This window comes from Oreochromis aureus, linkage group 3 (genome assembly GCF_013358895.1).
Source record: "Oreochromis aureus strain Israel breed Guangdong linkage group 3, ZZ_aureus, whole genome shotgun sequence".
Taxonomy (NCBI): domain Eukaryota; kingdom Metazoa; phylum Chordata; class Actinopteri; order Cichliformes; family Cichlidae; genus Oreochromis; species Oreochromis aureus.
In genome coordinates this window covers 17,314,091-17,331,425 of record NC_052944.1, presented here as the reverse complement: position 1 = coordinate 17,331,425, position 17,335 = coordinate 17,314,091, and the positions used below count along the sequence as shown (strand labels likewise).

General features: G+C 40.1%; 1 protein-coding gene across 9 annotated transcripts in view; it reads right to left on the bottom strand.

Annotated features, from left to right (window-relative positions):
- kcnip4a (potassium voltage-gated channel interacting protein 4a) overlaps positions 1 to 17,335 on the bottom strand; it is a 144,122-nt gene that overhangs the window by 91,035 nt on the left and 35,752 nt on the right. Inside the window, exon 1 of one of the 9 annotated variants that reach the window (XM_031756312.2) lies at positions 2,863 to 3,545. The exons of the other annotated variants lie outside the window; for them this stretch is intronic. Within the exon in view, the coding sequence (XP_031612172.1) occupies positions 2,863 to 2,947 (85 nt within the window). The 5' untranslated portion in view covers positions 2,948 to 3,545. Of the gene's footprint in view, positions 1 to 2,862; positions 3,546 to 17,335 lie in introns of those variants that run through there. 9 annotated transcript variants of the gene reach the window in all.

The following is a 17,335-nucleotide window of genomic DNA, read 5'->3' as shown; positions in this document are numbered from 1 at the left end:
ATGAATAGACATTGAAAATGTGCTACATTAAAAGTAATCAGTATAAATAAACCTGTGACACATACTGATGGTGGACTTGTAGCTCTCCCTGCTCATCTGTCACAGTGGCTGAAATGGAAATGTTGAAGGAGATGAAGATTTCCCCTGGTGTGAGCAGCCAACAAGTTTCTGCCTCTTAGACTACTGAGCATGTGCTGACACTGCTGTTTGGATTTATAACCTCAGAAAAGCTGTGCATCTGTGATTTGTTTCCCCTCTACAGCTGGAAAATTCAACGCCTGCTGCGCTGCAGTGGTGGTGGCACGAATACGAATGGTGGGCCACTTAAACAGTTTCTGTGTACAGTATGTTTTATACTGTATGCTCTGTTTTTCTTTAATAAACTATGTCCTGCGCTCACTGCAGATATCAAAGGAACTCTCTTTGGAGTGGAACTTCACATTAATGATAACAATGTCAGTATACATCTTTTTCAGAGACCTATACTTAAAAAAAAGGCTTTTGCGGACAGCAGATGCTCACTGCAGACATCAAACATCTGAAAAGCCCTGTCCTCTTACATCATGCGCATTACCCTCCACCTACTCTGTGTATCCATGATGTCCTTGGCAACAAAATGACCAAATGAAGCGATGACTGTGAGTCTCTTCTAGGACAATGAACATCTCAATTAAGACCCCATGGCCTGTTAACTGACTCCATCTATCATTCTCTTCCCCTGGTCATCCAAATATGGCCGAGCCAGCCTCGCTCTGGTCAAGCTCCATTTATATTAATCTGCAGTGCAGTCTGTGGAAGATGAGTTAATACAATGTGTTTATAGAGAAATGGACCCACCCAACTGGAAACTGGCTAATAAATTACTGGTATTGGGTTTTGTAATCTCATACATGTATCTTTTTTCGAGGAATTAAGCTCCAGGTGCTGACATTATCTGTACAGGTGGGAGGAGATAAACAACCAGAATTCTCTTAAGGATTTGAAATAGGGAAAATGTGCTGGCTTCGAATGAGGACTTCAAAACTGAATCAATATATGTGTGATAACACATATTCCATTAATTTGATGCTGTGTGTGTATCCCCAACAAACAGGTGTAATTTAAAGCGGATTTCAATATTTAACTATAATATCGAGATTTGACTGAGCAAAGCATCTTCCTCCGGCTCAGCACATTTACAGTAATTACCTGGGTCCAAAGGGAAATAACGTCCAGCCATGCAGTCTACATGAGTAATAATTAACAAGTACTAACACTAACAATTAAGAACACAGTTTTACACATGAACAAACAAAGCAATGCTGCATTTTACCAGCCAAAGCTTTGGGGACATGAAGGTAAATTACTCCAGAATATACACTAATCGTGTTATTACCAAATGGGAATTGCAGTCTGACCTCCGCAACATGCTGGTGGCCATGGAAACCAACAGCATACTCCTCTGGGCATATACTGTAGATGGATTTCTTCAACCTTTGCATCAACCACAAGCCCGTACTCATTGCTATGATTGGAAAACTGAAACCATCTACTCCTTTTATAGTTCACCCCATCGACAAGGTGACTCTTCTGTAGCTGCCTCCCTTCCTCCCGACTTGTTCCTGCTGTCTCAAAGGTCATGGACACCGCAGAAAGTAGGCCACATCTTAGCAGCTTCATTTCGCTCAGCTCAGTTCTTTAACTAAACACACACTGTAAGAACTGAAGTGGCTGCAAGAAGTAAAAATAGTCTTAAATGTTCAGAATCATGTTGTAATTCATTAGCATGTTCAAGAAGCACCTCTCCGGGGCTTAGCACCTTGCGGTGTGATAATCAACAACCTACTCAACAGGAGCTCAGTTAATGCAAAAACCAGACAGGAGACACACAAGGCAAGGGTGTCAATGTATGCTACTAGTGTTGTCACATCATCTGTGCACAAACCACACATGCCACTGTAAAGTCCAAGAATAATCGACTCTCGAATGATAGCTGTGAATAATTCAGAGCACGTTTGATGCATAATGTGCAATATGTGCAACGATCAGTATATCCTGCTGCTGGTAACCTTTATCCTTTATTGAACCCTTCATGGAGTAATCTGCTGGTAATCCACCATAATCCATGATTTAATCTTGTTAAAGCCATTGATTTACTATCCTGCTTATTAGAAAAGCTCTTGGTCTGTGTGCACGGATCCAAAAAGAAGCCGAACTATATTAGGCTTTGCAGCACGATACAAGTCCAGAACTATTGATGATTGGTGCTGTTTGTGCACATTGAATGCAACAACTTCCTTTTCAAGAAAGGACTCGTAAGGATTTGGAACAAACATACTGCTACACATTATTTTTAATTGACTGACACCACATTAGACGATAACCTGAAACAACAATATGTTGTATGCAACGCTGCTTAAAACTGTTAAGATGCAGAAAACAGCTGTCAGAACCAGCGAGTCAAATCCTTGACTAAAAACTGCTGTTCCTGTATTGCGTGAGATGTTTGATTACATTTCTTTCCACTATAATGACTTCACCTTTGCCTCCGGTTATATTCTGTCCTTCTGTGCACATTTTAACATGTGCGCACAGTCAAACAAATTATGATGGAGAGCAGGCGATAAATCCAAACCCCAGTCTGGAAATCCTCAAGTGGGCTTTGCTGCTGTAAATGTATACACAATGTAAATACTGCATGGTGCTGACGATACGCGAGGTGGATGTGTCCAATTTGGACTTTGTAAAATAAAATTTTTTTAAAAAAGCTAATTTTTAAGAAAACGTTGAGGAGAAGAACTAGAACAAAACTGCTTAGATGGAAATACAAAAATCGGTGGAGGTTTAGGAGAACCGCAGCAAAGACGCCTGTCAGAGTCTTACCGGTGTTGAGCGTGCCTGTGATGAGTCTGAACAGGTACTGTGCGAACTTGAAGATCTCACGCTTGCATCTTTTCCTGCAGCTCATCTTTGCTCCTCAGAGGCGGTGGGGTAAAGGGGGGATGCTTGGAAAGGTCAGCACAAAAGGAAGACTCTAGTTTCAGGGTTAAAATCCAGGAATGACTTTCACTTGGACAAAGTCTTGCAACAGGGCAAGTGTCCTTTTTTCTGCCCCACTCTTCTGGCTGTGTCAGCGTGGCCTTTGTGTCGGTGTGTGGCAGGAGTGATGATCATGAGTGAGTGGAGAGAAGTGACGGGGGACTCCACTCGCACGTGTGTATGTATCCCAGCTCGTCTGTTGCGCGGCTCCAGGGTAAAGGCTGTCTGATCAGCACGGACACGGGGATGGAGTGTGCTCTTTTGTCAGATCATTAATATTTGCTTACCGACGCTTTACCTCCTGCTCTCTGGAGAGAGGTGAAGGGACTTCTTTCCAACACTCACTCCCTCCTCTCTGGACTTTTCCTCCAACTCCTCTGAGCGTACACTCTGAGCATACACTCTGCTGCTCTTCTTCTGTGTTACTACTGTTGGAGTCACAACACAGTGGTTATCCAGTGGGTCTCTCCTTCTCTGTCTCTCTCAGACACAAACAAACACACACTCCCACACACACTCGTAGTGCGCCTACTGCTCGCTCTACTCAGCACCATCTGTGGATGTTTTACCCTCAATGACGGTTGCCATGGAGGTGTGGCCTGATTGGCCCGTGAAGAGGAGGAGGAGAAGAAGAAGAGAGAGAGAGTGAGAGAGATAGAAGGCACACACAAGGAGGAGGAGAGGCATAAAGGAGAATTAAGGGGAAAGTATCCACCTCGATGAATCAGCAGTGACAGTACATTACAGCCCTGCTGTGTGATGTGTAACTGAACGTTTTTTAAAAAGTGACAGTAATGGGCAATATTAATGGCACACAATGGGCGCTTTAAACAGACAAGTGACTCAATAATTAAGGGCACATTTCATAAGAAAAAGAAGTGAAAAAGTCTTTTCTGCTAAGTTGTTCCACAGCATACCCCAACAGTATGCAAAATCCATAACCACTAATCATTTTTAAATGAAAATAAAAATTCATTATTATAGTTAAAATAATTATTTTGTCAGTAAAAGAAGAGAAAAGCTGTCTCACAGCAGAAAGACATGAGAAACTACATACCTGAAAAAATGTGTTCTTGAGTCTATTCACCAGCAGTTTCATTATTTATTTATTATTACTCATTCATTTATTTATTTATTTACTTATTTCAAAAATATGAAGTTTGAGCGTGACTGACTGATTTTCTGCGTGCCGATATGATTGGTGATGTCTCTTTTTCAGCTAAAAATCCACATTTCGGTCAATTTAAAGTTATTTAAAATCTATTTTCATTGCAGTTTAAACATTCAAAAGGCCATGACACAAAAATCACATGTAACAGGACACATGAGAAAATATTTTGTCTTCTGTTTCTGCGAATGTGAACCCCTTCTCTCAGATTCACCATCTCCCTACACAAACTGTTTAATACAGTCATAACATTGAGTGTCATGGCTTAAAGGAGCACTTTGGAATTTTCCTACATTACTTGTATTGGATGAAATTACAGAAATGTAGCAGTCTCTCACACAAAATGTATCATTGTATCGAAGTGAACGATACTTCATGAAATCATATGATCAATTGAATTCAAAATCCTGCTCCTCACATACAAGGTCTTAAATAATCAGGCCCCATCTTATCTTAATGACCTTGTGGTACCATATCACCCTATTAGAGCACTTCGCTCTCGCTCTCGCTCTGCAGGCCTACTTGTTGTTCCTAGAGTATTTAAAAGTGGAATGGGAGGAGAGCCTTCAGTTTTCAGGCCCTCTTCTGTGGAACCAGCTTCCAGTTTGGATTCGGGAGACAGACACTATCTCTACTTTCAAGATTAGGCTTAAAACTTTCCTTTTTGCTAAAGCATATAGTTAGGGCTGGACCAGGTGACCCTGAATCCTCCCTTAGTTATGCTGCAATAGACGTAGGCTGCCGGGAATTCCCATGATGCATTGAGTTTTTCCTTTCCAGTCACCTTTCTCACTCACTATGTGTTAATAGACCTCTCTGCATCGAATCATATCTGTTATTAATTTCTGTCTCTCTTCCACAGCATGTCTTTCATCCTGTTTTCCTTCTTCACCCCAACCAGTCGCAGCAGATGGCCCCGCCCCTCCCTGAGCCTGGTTCTGCCGGAGGTTTCTTCCTGTTAAAAGGGAGTTTTTCCTTCCCACTGTCGCCAAAGTGCTTGCTCATAGGGGTCATATGATTGTTGGGTTTTCTCTGTATTTATTATTGTGCTATCTACTGTACAATATAAAGCGCCTTGAGGCGACTTTTGTTGTGATTTGGCGCTATATAAATAAAATTGAATTGAATTGAATTGAAATCAATACTAGGTCAACAATTGGCCACCAGGGTTTAAATACCTGGGACTCCCCATCATTTGGTTTTAGCACTGAAGAAGCCTCTTGGATGAGAGGTGAAACGCTCCATGACCTGGATGTCTGAGAACCTACACAAACATACTTCATGAAATCATTGCTTTGTTGACACAAGTACTGCTGAGGATAATACAGATGATACTAAAAGGCAAATGCTGCTTTAATCAGGTAGTGAAGTCTAGTTAGTCATTATTCATTCAGTGTATCAAAACAATATCAAAGTTTTCAAATCTGAAACATTAATCTCTCCTAAAAGTATCATGTATATCCCATGCTTTTATCTCATTACAATGTAATGCATCTCTTCTGCAATATAGTAATAATACTAATAATATTGACAACAACAAGAAGCACTCTTGTAGCCAAGAAGACTCGCTGTCTTTTCCCACTATTTACTTTTTTACATACTCATTTTGTTTTCTTTGTTCTTTTTAAATGTACTTTAAGACATTGTTAGTGCAGCAAAACAAGTCCAAGAAACCCAAGAAAATATGTGCCTCAACTATAAGATTTCTCCTTGCTTGAAGTTAATACTTAATAAAAATTTCTTCAATATAACATGTGAACATGAAATGTACCCCTAATTATACAACAAACCATACACAAAGAAAAAAAAACAGTCAGTCACAATATAAGAGGAGGGTGAAGAAGAAAAAGCTGTGGAGCTCAGGACGGCGAGTTATCCTGCAAGAAAATGTCAAGGTCGGTATTTATGACTGACAGGCTACGCTAAGCATCTGTGATGACATTAGGATCAGTCGAGTGCATCATCTCCTCCACTAATTAGCCTACACTGTACCTCAATTGCACTCATCTATCAATGCCAAGCTCTCCCACCTCAAAAGTCTGTCATTAACTCGAACCTTTCCAGTCTTATTACAGCAGTGACTTCACTCAAGAAAACTCTGATAGCCATATTTTCTCATTATTACATGTCCATCAGGCTGACAGGTTTAGGTTTCAGATAAGTTAAGGCTTAAAATGAGGCTAAGTTTCTACAGGTCACTTGACAGAGAGATAATTCTATTTTGGTAAAGTCTACTCTGTGTAGAAACTCTGCAGACTCTGACCTTGGACTTTTCATCAGCCTGTAATGCCACACAGACTTTGCAGACAGGCAAGAATAAAAAAATATGTGCTTGGAGGAAAAAGAAAGATTTCAAGGACTTAGTAAGTATTGTGAAACTTCTTACTGGGTCAGATTGCCACAGAGAACTAGCACAGTGTCTGAATTAGGTGAATAATTTACAAGGTACCTGTGGGGTGTAGCAGTGTCTTTGTGGCACGACTTGCTTTCAGAAACAGGAGACACAGAAGATGAATGATAATGAATAAAAAACTTTCAAAGCATTTTCTTTATGTTCATCCATTCCCTAAGTACTAACTACTTTTTTAAATTGCTAATCGAGTCAAGCTTTCCATTTTCATGTGGCTCACATGCAGTTGACAATGACATAAAGGCACATTTACGACTAAAAGTCTAGGTTTTCTTTGAAAAAATAAAGTGTTCTTGAATCAACAAAAGTGAATGACAGTCAATCCCAGCCAGTGACTGTTGACTTTGCTGCGAGCCACCAGCTAGTTATTATTAGCTTCATTAAACTGCAAAACGTTGGTGTCGCATTTCAATTTGAAAACACAATCTCTTAAATGGTGCTAATAACTTCGTGTCAAGCAAAACGACAAAAGCTGAAGCTCCTTTTTAAAGCCGCTTTAGCAGTAAAAGGACAAGATTAGATATGCAATCTTATAGTCCATGAGTGCACACAGCCATCGTTAATAACGGCATAATGCTGTTTAAATGGTTTAATAATGGAAAAACAAACAACGTAATATTTCTTCTTTATTGTTTGTATTTTCTAACTTGTGAAAAGGCCTTGAGCATTACCACTGTAATTGTGTTACAGGTGAAAAATGTGCTTTGGTTGCTCAATCGTCATTTTCCACAAACCAGGGAAGAGCAGCAAATGTTAAACTACACTGAATATTGCATTACCATTCAAAACACTACACAATGGATAGATCAGACATTGGGCTTTTACTATTTGACTAAGACAGACATAAAACTTTCATTTGGCCTTGTGACATAATACCATATTAAAATTGCTTATGTCACGGGGTTTACTTTGTAAAAGCGCTTAAATGCCAATTTAAAGTAACTTGAGCGCTAAACTGCAGTCGAAATTACAACTAAAAGTCATAAATCAAGTAAACACATGGATGTCCGCTCAAAATGAACAGTGAGATAAAAGGAAACTGTTTGGCGAGCCTTATAACATTATTCAAATGTGTTTATTAATGTGAAATATCGTTTTCCACGGTCCCAAGTATAAAACACTTAAAAAATACTGTAGTTTACTTTGTAGCATTTCCAGGCGTCGTCTTTAACCACCGAGATTATGTCATTATGTCCCTTAAACTTGCAAACGCACCTCTTTATTGTAGACTAACAAGTATGCTAGCTGTCAGTATAACAGTAAATATATGTTTAAATTTACAACATAAACTCTAGCTGGGCCTAAGTATGTGGGATTGTTGCATTTTAAGATTTCTTTTTGACACAGGCTAACTTACAGTATTGTGCAAAAGTCTTAAGCACACCCTTCCTTTACATTTAGCTTGAGCCAGACTTTTTTGTAATTTATAAAAAGTGGTCTTAAGGAATAGCTGTCCAGGATTTCTTAATGTTTTTCAAAGTTCTGTGGACATTGACTGCTTTTCTGCTTTCAGAGGAATATACACTACCGGTCAAAAGTTTTAGAACACCCCAATTTTTCCAGTTCTTTTTTGCAATTCAAGTCCTTCAAGTCCAATGAATAGCTTGAAATGGTTACAAAGGTAACTGACGAACTGCCAGAGGTTAAAAAAAATGAAAAATAATGTACATTTTAGAATTGCATGATAGGCGGCTCACAGGACAACATCTTCAAGCACAGCTTAATAATGGCCGTAGTAAGCAAGTCTCAGTTTCAACTATAAAGAGAAGACTTCAAGCTGTTTGACAGGATGAGTTGCAGCAAAAAAGCCATTGCTAAGACATCAGAATAAGACAAAGAGGCTTGCCTGGGCCATGAAACACCACCATCGGACTACTGAAGACTGGAAGAAGGTATTATTGATTGATGAATCAAAATTTGAAATCTTCGGTTCATTACGCAGGATCTTTGTATACCATCGGGTAGGCGAAAGGACGGTTCCACAGTGTGTGGCATCAACTGTCAAACATGGAGGAGGAAGTGTGATGGTCTGGGGTGTTTTGCTGGATCCAGGGTCGGTGACTTGTACAGAGTGAGAGGCACCCTGAACCGAAACGACTACCACAGCATTCTGGAGCACCATGCCATACCCTCTGGTATACACCTAGTTGATTGGAGGTTCATCCTACAGCATCTTATGACCCAAAGTGGCCAGCACGGTCTCCAGACTTAAATCCCATCGAGCTGGTTTGGGATGAACTGGACAGAAGAGTGAAAGCAAAGCAACCTACAAGTGCCACACATTTATGGGAACTTCTGCAACAGACATGGGAAGAACTGAAGAATATTTGATTTCTATTGTAGGAAGAATGCCACGGGTGTGTTCAGCTGTTATATCTGCCAAAGGTGGCTGAGCTATGAATCATTCACACATACAAAAGCCAATGACAATCAGTGCTGTATCTATACATACCAGACAACTTAGCAAAGATCCAATTTTAAATTGTATCTTTAGGCACTTTGTTACGAGCAGGCTGTCACAAAAACACACAGTTTGCTCCCATTTTTTCTTTAGCTGAATCTATGAAAAATGCCAAAGATAACACAGTTTGGCAGGCATAAAACAGTATTTTTGCACCAACAAGGTGATTCCCAAAGAGCTCTTGGCATATCTCAGCATGGTGTGCAGTGTGTCCTTAAAATAAGAAATAGCAAGCTTAAGAATCAACAACAGATGAACAGCATCTGAAAATCATGTTCTTAAGAAATAGGAAGAAATATCCAGCAAAGACCTGAGAGATGCACCTGGTCCTTCTACTGTTCACTGAAGCCTCATCAAGGATGATGTAAGTGGAAAGCTGGCTCTCAATAACCATTCTTAACGAAGGGAAACAAGAAAGATTGCCTAAGAGAGCTCAAGCCGTGTTGAAGAATAAAGGTGGTCAACAAAACCATCAAAACCATTTAAAGTACCTAATCTTTACTGGTCCCACACACCTATTAACCCTCTACCCTCTGCAACTCTGATAAAGAGAAACACTCCTGAACTCTCTGTAAAGCAACAAACACAAACTGCACTGACACAATGTTTGTCATTCCACTGTTTCTCTGGTAAACAGATGGCCCGCTGCTCATGTTGGTTATTGGTAAAGCGCCGCTGACATCACTCACACTTGATTCAAGTACACTGTGCTGCTGCCAAACACTGGGCTAAAACCTATATATTTTCCTACAAGCCTGCAAGTCCATCACAGATCACGCTCAAGGCCTCCCCAACACTCTTGTAGAATTTGAAGTGTGGAACAAATCACTACAATACAAGTCCACGCACAGGCAGGAACACTCTCACCAGGAGTAATGTTTAATTTAATGAGCTGGTCAGGACACAGGGGGATGGAATGAATACAATAGAAAATACTGAAATCTTACAAGATATTTGGGTGAGTCTGAACAAAGAGAACAAAGAGCAGATTTATACTATTCAGAATGCTTGTTTGAAGGCAACTCAAACTACAGCATTTATTCAGTAATTGCAATATCTTATGTTAATTAAGAATCATGAGATCTAATGAATATCACACAGCAAACTAAATTCTTAATTAAAACCACCCTAATCTTAAATTATATTACCATAGCTATAGCCTTTAGGGTCCTATTAAAATACTATCTTCTACAACTTAGCATTATCACATTCATTCCCATAGCACTGTGCTATATCTGGATTGTTTAAGTAATTGTAGCCTTAATGCAGGATGATTTGACGTCATTCTTCTCTGAAGCACCCTCGAGCCTACAAAAGGAGTTCACTTGATCAGGCGGACCTCTTTTCTGCAGAGAGTTTCCCCTGATATCAGACAGAACTACCAACTCCCTACAGTGTTCAATTTCCAATTTCAGTCTGACATCGGGTGTGCTTTTCTACCAACACTAGGACACTGTTTAAACAAGAAATATCAGGATGTCCTATTGCAGCAAGACCATTACGTTCAGATTGCGACATATTTGTATCCAATTGTATGCATACTGTAGGCAGCTTTAGTCATACTGAAAGAAACGTGACCTTGATTTTAGCAGCTACTTTACTCTCTACTCTGCTAATTTCTGTGGCAACTGCAGGTATAGTTTTCCCTGTCCACTGAAGACCATCGCATCCACCTGCATCTAATGAGAACAGCTTGAAATAACAGTTAGTCCCACTCACAGTGATGATTGGCTAATTGTTGGGCTGTCAGTGGTGCTCATTAGACCGATCGCTTTTCAACAATAACACTCTTTTGGGGGGGTTTTTGTGTCAAAAATCGGTCAACCGGGTGGAGCGGACAAATTCAAAAGGAACTGAAAATCAATTTGCACACATATAACATTAAAAGTCTCCATGTGGCTCAGCTGAAGGGAGTAAGAGCAATGGTTTGCTCCTCAGATTTCCACATCGCAAGCAAATGATGCATTATATTTTTGATTGAGCACAACAGCCCAAGATGCAGCTATATTTTCCCCATCATCTAAAATATAAAGTCCCAGAGAAACTTTTCTTCATTCCCAGACTTTCATCGAACATGAACTTTTTCTATGTTGCCCCCTGCAGCAATGGAAAGAGTAACATGAAATAGGCTCCGCTGGGGAGAAGTTGACAGATATACTGATCCATCCAGAAAACACTGACTGCAGGTGCCCAGGGGTGAGAGCCAACATTACCACAAGAGCTTTTTTTTTCTACCCGCCGCGTGAGAGGCGCTCGTTCGTCTGAAAAGCTGCAGAGAGCAGCTTATCATCAAAAACAGGAGCGCGGCTGACAACCGCAGACTTCTATTGTGAATCGCTGCGTCCTAAATTGCATTTAAAGAAAGCCCATTTACCACAAACTGCACAACCACTCTGATCCTTTAATGTGAACCCAGGTGATACATCGCTGTCAGAAACTGGGCACTCTGAAGCAAAGTGGCCAGTAAACTGAACATCAAGTGCTGAGCCACAATCTAGTCGCCATTTGTCATCAAGAAGTGGAGTGTGCTTCACTGTGATGTCTAAGTGCTCCACCTTTATCACTTCAGCGTGCTCGACAATATCCACAAAATAGTTCTACAAGTTGCTGGACTGGAGCAGGACAAGTAGTCATCCACAGCCTCATTCACCAACATGCGCCCTTTTACATTTTGGGGATGTTTTCTTATTGCTAACGAAGGATCGTGCACAAAAGAGCCTTTTAAGGTAGTCCATTGTGCTGATTTCTAATCAGACCAGGTATTGATAACTAATGAGCACTTCTTTCCCTACCAATATTAAAGACTGATCGCTTTTAATTACCGGTTCACTGTATGTGAATCCTGACAAGTGCACCGTGCAGTCTGACAGAATCCAGTATGTCCGTTTACCACATTGCTGCTGCAGCTGCTCGATTCCAGCATTTGTGTGCGTCCACCCGCTTTATGAGTCACATGTGACCCCGGCTTTTTTCTCTTTTTTTCCTGCATTGCCTTCTTTACGTGTCAGGTCTATTTCTGTCGTGCCGGCTCACATCTCTAGCTGTAGGTTGAAAAACACTCATATACAGCAATTACTGACAGCTGACATGAAAAAAATTGTCTTGCATTTCTTTTCTTTTTTTCTATTTCTCTTTTAATACTGGCTGACTGAGATGGTGTGAGGGAGGAATCTGTGTTCTGCAGAGCCAAGCTGCTGCTGTGGATAAACTTACTGTCAAATAAACATAAACCAAAATCCTGGTGAATGACAGCTGCTCTAATGTCAAATTATCTAAATTGACCTTTAAAATAAGCGATGACAGAGGAAAAAAGTTGTGTCCTAAACTCAAAATACGGTGGCCTTGAGAGGTTAAACACACTGGACTTAAGACAACACCACTTATTAGAAAAGGATTACATAAGTACACAAAAAGAGAAACAGTGAGCGTGACAGAAGCCCCGTGGAATTGACAAGCTAATAGTAAATGGCTACTGGTAAACATGCATCTACAGTGTAATGCCTGATTTAGACTTCTGCGTGAAATCTATATCGTAACTTACGATGCAGCCCTGCGCGTCAGGTCGACACAGCTTGCAATCACTGGGTTTCGGGTTACATTGCAAGTTACGACATAGCTTTCCAGCAGAAGTCTAAATCAGGCATTGTGTACATCATATAATTAAAACGCACGTTACCAATGAATCCTCCGCTTCTTCTTTTCTGCCACTTATTCAGGTGAGGCAGAAACACTTCAGTTTTGTTTTGTGAGTTTTTACAGCATTTTTTTTATTTGCTAGTGTTTTCTTAAGTTCCATTTGACCACTCAAAAGACACATTTCTTCAAGCCAAAGTCACTCTCATTAACTAATCACCACAGTTTATGTCGTTACTAATTCATGAAACCATTAAGTGAGTAAAAGACAACCTTTCTGTTTTCAGATCAATAGTTATTACCTTTCAATCCATGTCTGCCGTTTGCATTATGGGACTAGAATACTTGAAAAATTAATGGATATAATTAAAATGTTACTTTCATCAATGCATAACAGAATAATCCTCATTAACAGCATAGCCTTTTTAAAAAGTCGGCTTGTCAAACTTTCCAGGTGGAGTATCTCCAGGCTGTCTTTACACTTCCATTAAGTCTAATGTCTTCCAGCACCCGGGAATATCGCAGAACACCAGTATGCACTGAGATGAGCGCTATCTGTAGCATAGCTGAGTTTTGGCAAACAAGGCAAACGTCAATATGCCTTCAGCACAGTGCAAATATCTCTAAGGACCAAGAAGTCACAGAAAACACAAAGTGGATACACAGGTGTACATATGGGAATGCCTAACAATAGAATCAGAGGAATAGAAAAGCATTAAATGTTTAGTTTTAGCTTTAATTAACAGTATTTTCACATTAGCTAGATGTTCATTTTGTTTTGTCCTACTTTTTATTTTTTACTTGTTTTACTTGTGAATTAAAAAAAAAAGAAAAAAATAGAGGAAACTAAAAGCTCATCAACTTAAGCTGGGACAGTACCACACAGGACATTCTGCTGAGTGCACAGAAAGCTGGCAGGAGACTAAAACTGCACCATCACCTCTGCTTACTGTTTTATATAGAAATGAATCCTAGGAGGCTGTCTGCATAAACACTTCTACTGAAGTCAATTTCAACAGTGAGGGGAAAAATAACTGGAAATAGTAAATATACTGTGGTCTACGGGGTGATGCATTCAATTCCAAATTGAAGAGTTAAGCCTGGGCTCTCTGCCCAGACTTGCTTACTGAATACACAATTTCACGAGCCTCAAAAATAAGGTGGTAATATGAAACATGTCTGCCAAAGATACACAATGATGGTAAAATAGGACACAGCAATGAGCAGGACAGTCATCGCTAAATCATAAATAATGAAATAAAAATCTTGGAAAATGTACAGCAGCAGCTTTAGCAACAATCTCTGAATCCAAATCCACTTTAGCAAAGCCAGCGAGACATGGATGAAATGCAGCAAAAATTTAATTCAACACATTTTTTTAGTCTGCAACCTAAAATTAAAATAAGGTCTTATCAACATCAAGTTTGATAAAGAATACTATTGTAAAGCAGAAAATGAGGAAACTGTTGGGTTTCCCATTGTCATCTGCTGCAAAATTTCTGTATGGGTGAACTTAATAACACCAAGAGTGTAGTGAAACTAAGCTTTTCCACCAATGGAGTCTTGCTCAAGAGCCAAAAAAGGCTTCCAAAGTCTTAAAGCTTAAAAGTTTATGGTCCAAAATATGTTGGTAATGAAACAGATTCTCTGAACAATTCTATGGTTTGCTGGACTAAATCCCTTTAAACACTGGGTCTGAACGGTGCAGCCAAAAAGGAATAAAAGAGGAGCCCATACCACAGGAAACAGTAGAAACTAAAGCTACCAAGCCAAATGGCTGCTATAGTAACCTTTATTGAAGTGAAAGATTAAGGACACAGATGCAGTAAAACAAAAAAAACCAACAACCGAAGTTGATCGATGTTGTTATTCCGTCATTAGCAAAAAGGTTAGCAGATTTGTTCAAGCATATGATGAAAAAGTAACAACAACAATGTAAAAACCCCTTAAAGGATTAATGCAGCATCTTCATAAAGATGAACGCTGAACTAACATTGAAGCAAAGTGGACGATATGAGTGCATGGATACGGATCCTTGTTTCTGATCATGAACTACAGCTGTAGTTCGAGTGGTCTTGAGGAAGATGTATTTTTAACAAGATCATGCATTTTCAATTCACTTCAGTTCACTTTTATTTATATAGTGCCAAATCACAAAAATAGTCACCTCAACCCTTCAACCCTACAATAATAGAGAGAAAACCCCACTTACTGCGCACAAGCACTTGGCAACAGTGGGAAGGAAAAAAACTCTCTTTTAATAGTCTCTGGGAGGGGCAGTCATCTGCCAGGACCATTTTCAGTGAATCCTTATTTCTTCAAGCTTCTTTACAAACAAAATAAGAAACACAGCATAGCTGCAAATAAACTATAATTACATTAGTGGTAAATCTGCAAATTAGAGGTGAAGACTCAGGGTCAGCTTATCAATGGACTGGTCGATATGCTTTCATCTAACCAAATTACCTGGTTACTTTCATAAGAAGAAAACTGCTACATCAACATCCTTCAAGGATCATTCCTAATTTTGCAACTTTTACAATCTGATGCAGATGCTAGGTTAGTTCAGGCAGGCCAAGAAATCATGTTCAGCCACAAACCAGGCCAGATGCCACCAACATCTGCAGGTAGCAGCAGCTACCTGGACCAGGCTGGATGTCAGGAGTCTCTTTTTAATCCGTTCGTTATTGCTCAAGCTGAAAGGCCAACAGCTCTTACCCTAGTTCACCACTTAATCTAGTTTCAAGAAATATAGTCAGTTTAAAACAAGTAGCTTAAACTACTTAATATGCTGCAAATACTAGTTTAAAAAAATATTGATTAGCAATTTAGGCGAATAAGACAAGCAGGTGATGTACGCTCATTGTATTGTGGCAGATTAATATAATTTGGTTGAGAATTAGATACCATTTTTCCAGCAAACTGTCACTGGAAACCACCACTATAAATAACAGGCCAGCAGATACTATAATTCATGTGATTAGAAATATACATTATCTAGTTCTACAGGGTGGGCCATTTATATGGATACACCGTAATAAAATGGGAATGGTTGGTGATATTAAAGTCCTGTTTGTGGCACATTAGTATATGTGAGGGGGCAAACTCCTCAAGATGGGTGGTGACCATGGTGGCCATTTAGAAGTCGGCCATCTTGGATACAACTTTTGTTTTTTCAATAGGAAGAGGGCGATGTGACACATCAAACTTATTGATAATGTCACAAGAAAAACAATGGTGTGCTTGGTTTCAACATAACTTTATTCTTTCATGAGTTATTTACAAGTTTCTCTTTGTTCACAGCCATTGACATGTCGAAGAGGTTAACACGTGAGGAGCGGATCGAAATTGTGTTGATATCTGGTGAACGCAGTAACCGGGTCATTGCAGCAGATTTCAATGCAAGACACCCTACGAGACCACCCATCTCCCATGCTACAGTTAGCAAACTGCTTGCTAAGTTTCGTGAAAGTGGTTCAGTGTTGGATTTGCCAAAATGTGGACGCAAGAAAACTGTCACTAATGAAGAAACATCAGTGGCTGTCCTAGCTTCATTCAGCAAGAGCCCACAGCGTAGCACTCGCCGCATGTCACTGGAGAGTGGCATTAGTCGAACATCCCTTTGGCGGATATTAGCTACTCACAAATGGCACCCTTACAAACTCCAGCTACTGCAGCATCTCAACGAGGATGACCCAGATCGGCGCACAGAATTTGCAGAATGGGCAAAACAAAAATTGGAACAGGACCCTCAGTTCACGCAGAAGATTTTGTTCAGTGATGAGGCTTTTATGTGAATGGTGAAGTTAACAAACAAAACCACCGCTATTGGTCTGACACTAACCCACATTGGATGGATCCCTCCAAGACTGTTGGAACAACAAAAGTGATGGTTTGGTGTGGTCTATGGGGTACAACGATAGTGAGTCCATTCTTCATCAATGGAAACCTCAAGGCCACTGGATATTTGAAATTGCTACATGATGATGTGTTTCCCTCTTTATGCACTGAAGCTGGCACGTTCCCTGAGTTTTTCCAGCAAGACGGTGCACCACCACATTATGGGTGCCAGGTCCGAGCATTCCTAGATGAACAGTTTCCTGGAAAGTGGATTGGTCGTCGTGGGCCAGTTGAATGGCCCCCAAGGTCTCCTGATCTGACCCCCTTAGACTTTTATCTTTGGGGTCATCTGAAGGCAATTGTCTATGGTGTGAAGATACGAGATGTGCAGCACCTGAAACTACGGATACTGGATGCCTGTGCTGGCATTTCTCCTGCGGTGTTGCTATCAGTGTGTGAAGAGTGGGAGAAGAGGGTTGCATTGACAATCCAACACAATGGACAGCACATTGAACACATTTTATAAGTGGTCAGAAACTTGTAAATAACTCATGAAAGAATAAAGTTACATTGAAACCAAGCACACCATTGTTTTTCTTGTGACATTACCAATAAGTTTGATGTGTCACATGGCCCTCTTCCTATTGAAAAAACAAAAGTTGTATCCAAGATGGCCGACTTCTAAATGGCCACCATGGTCACCAGCCATCTTGAGGAGTTTGCCCCCTCACATATACTAATGTGCCACAAACAGGACTTTAATATCACCAACCATTCCCATTTTATTACGGTGTAGCCATATAAA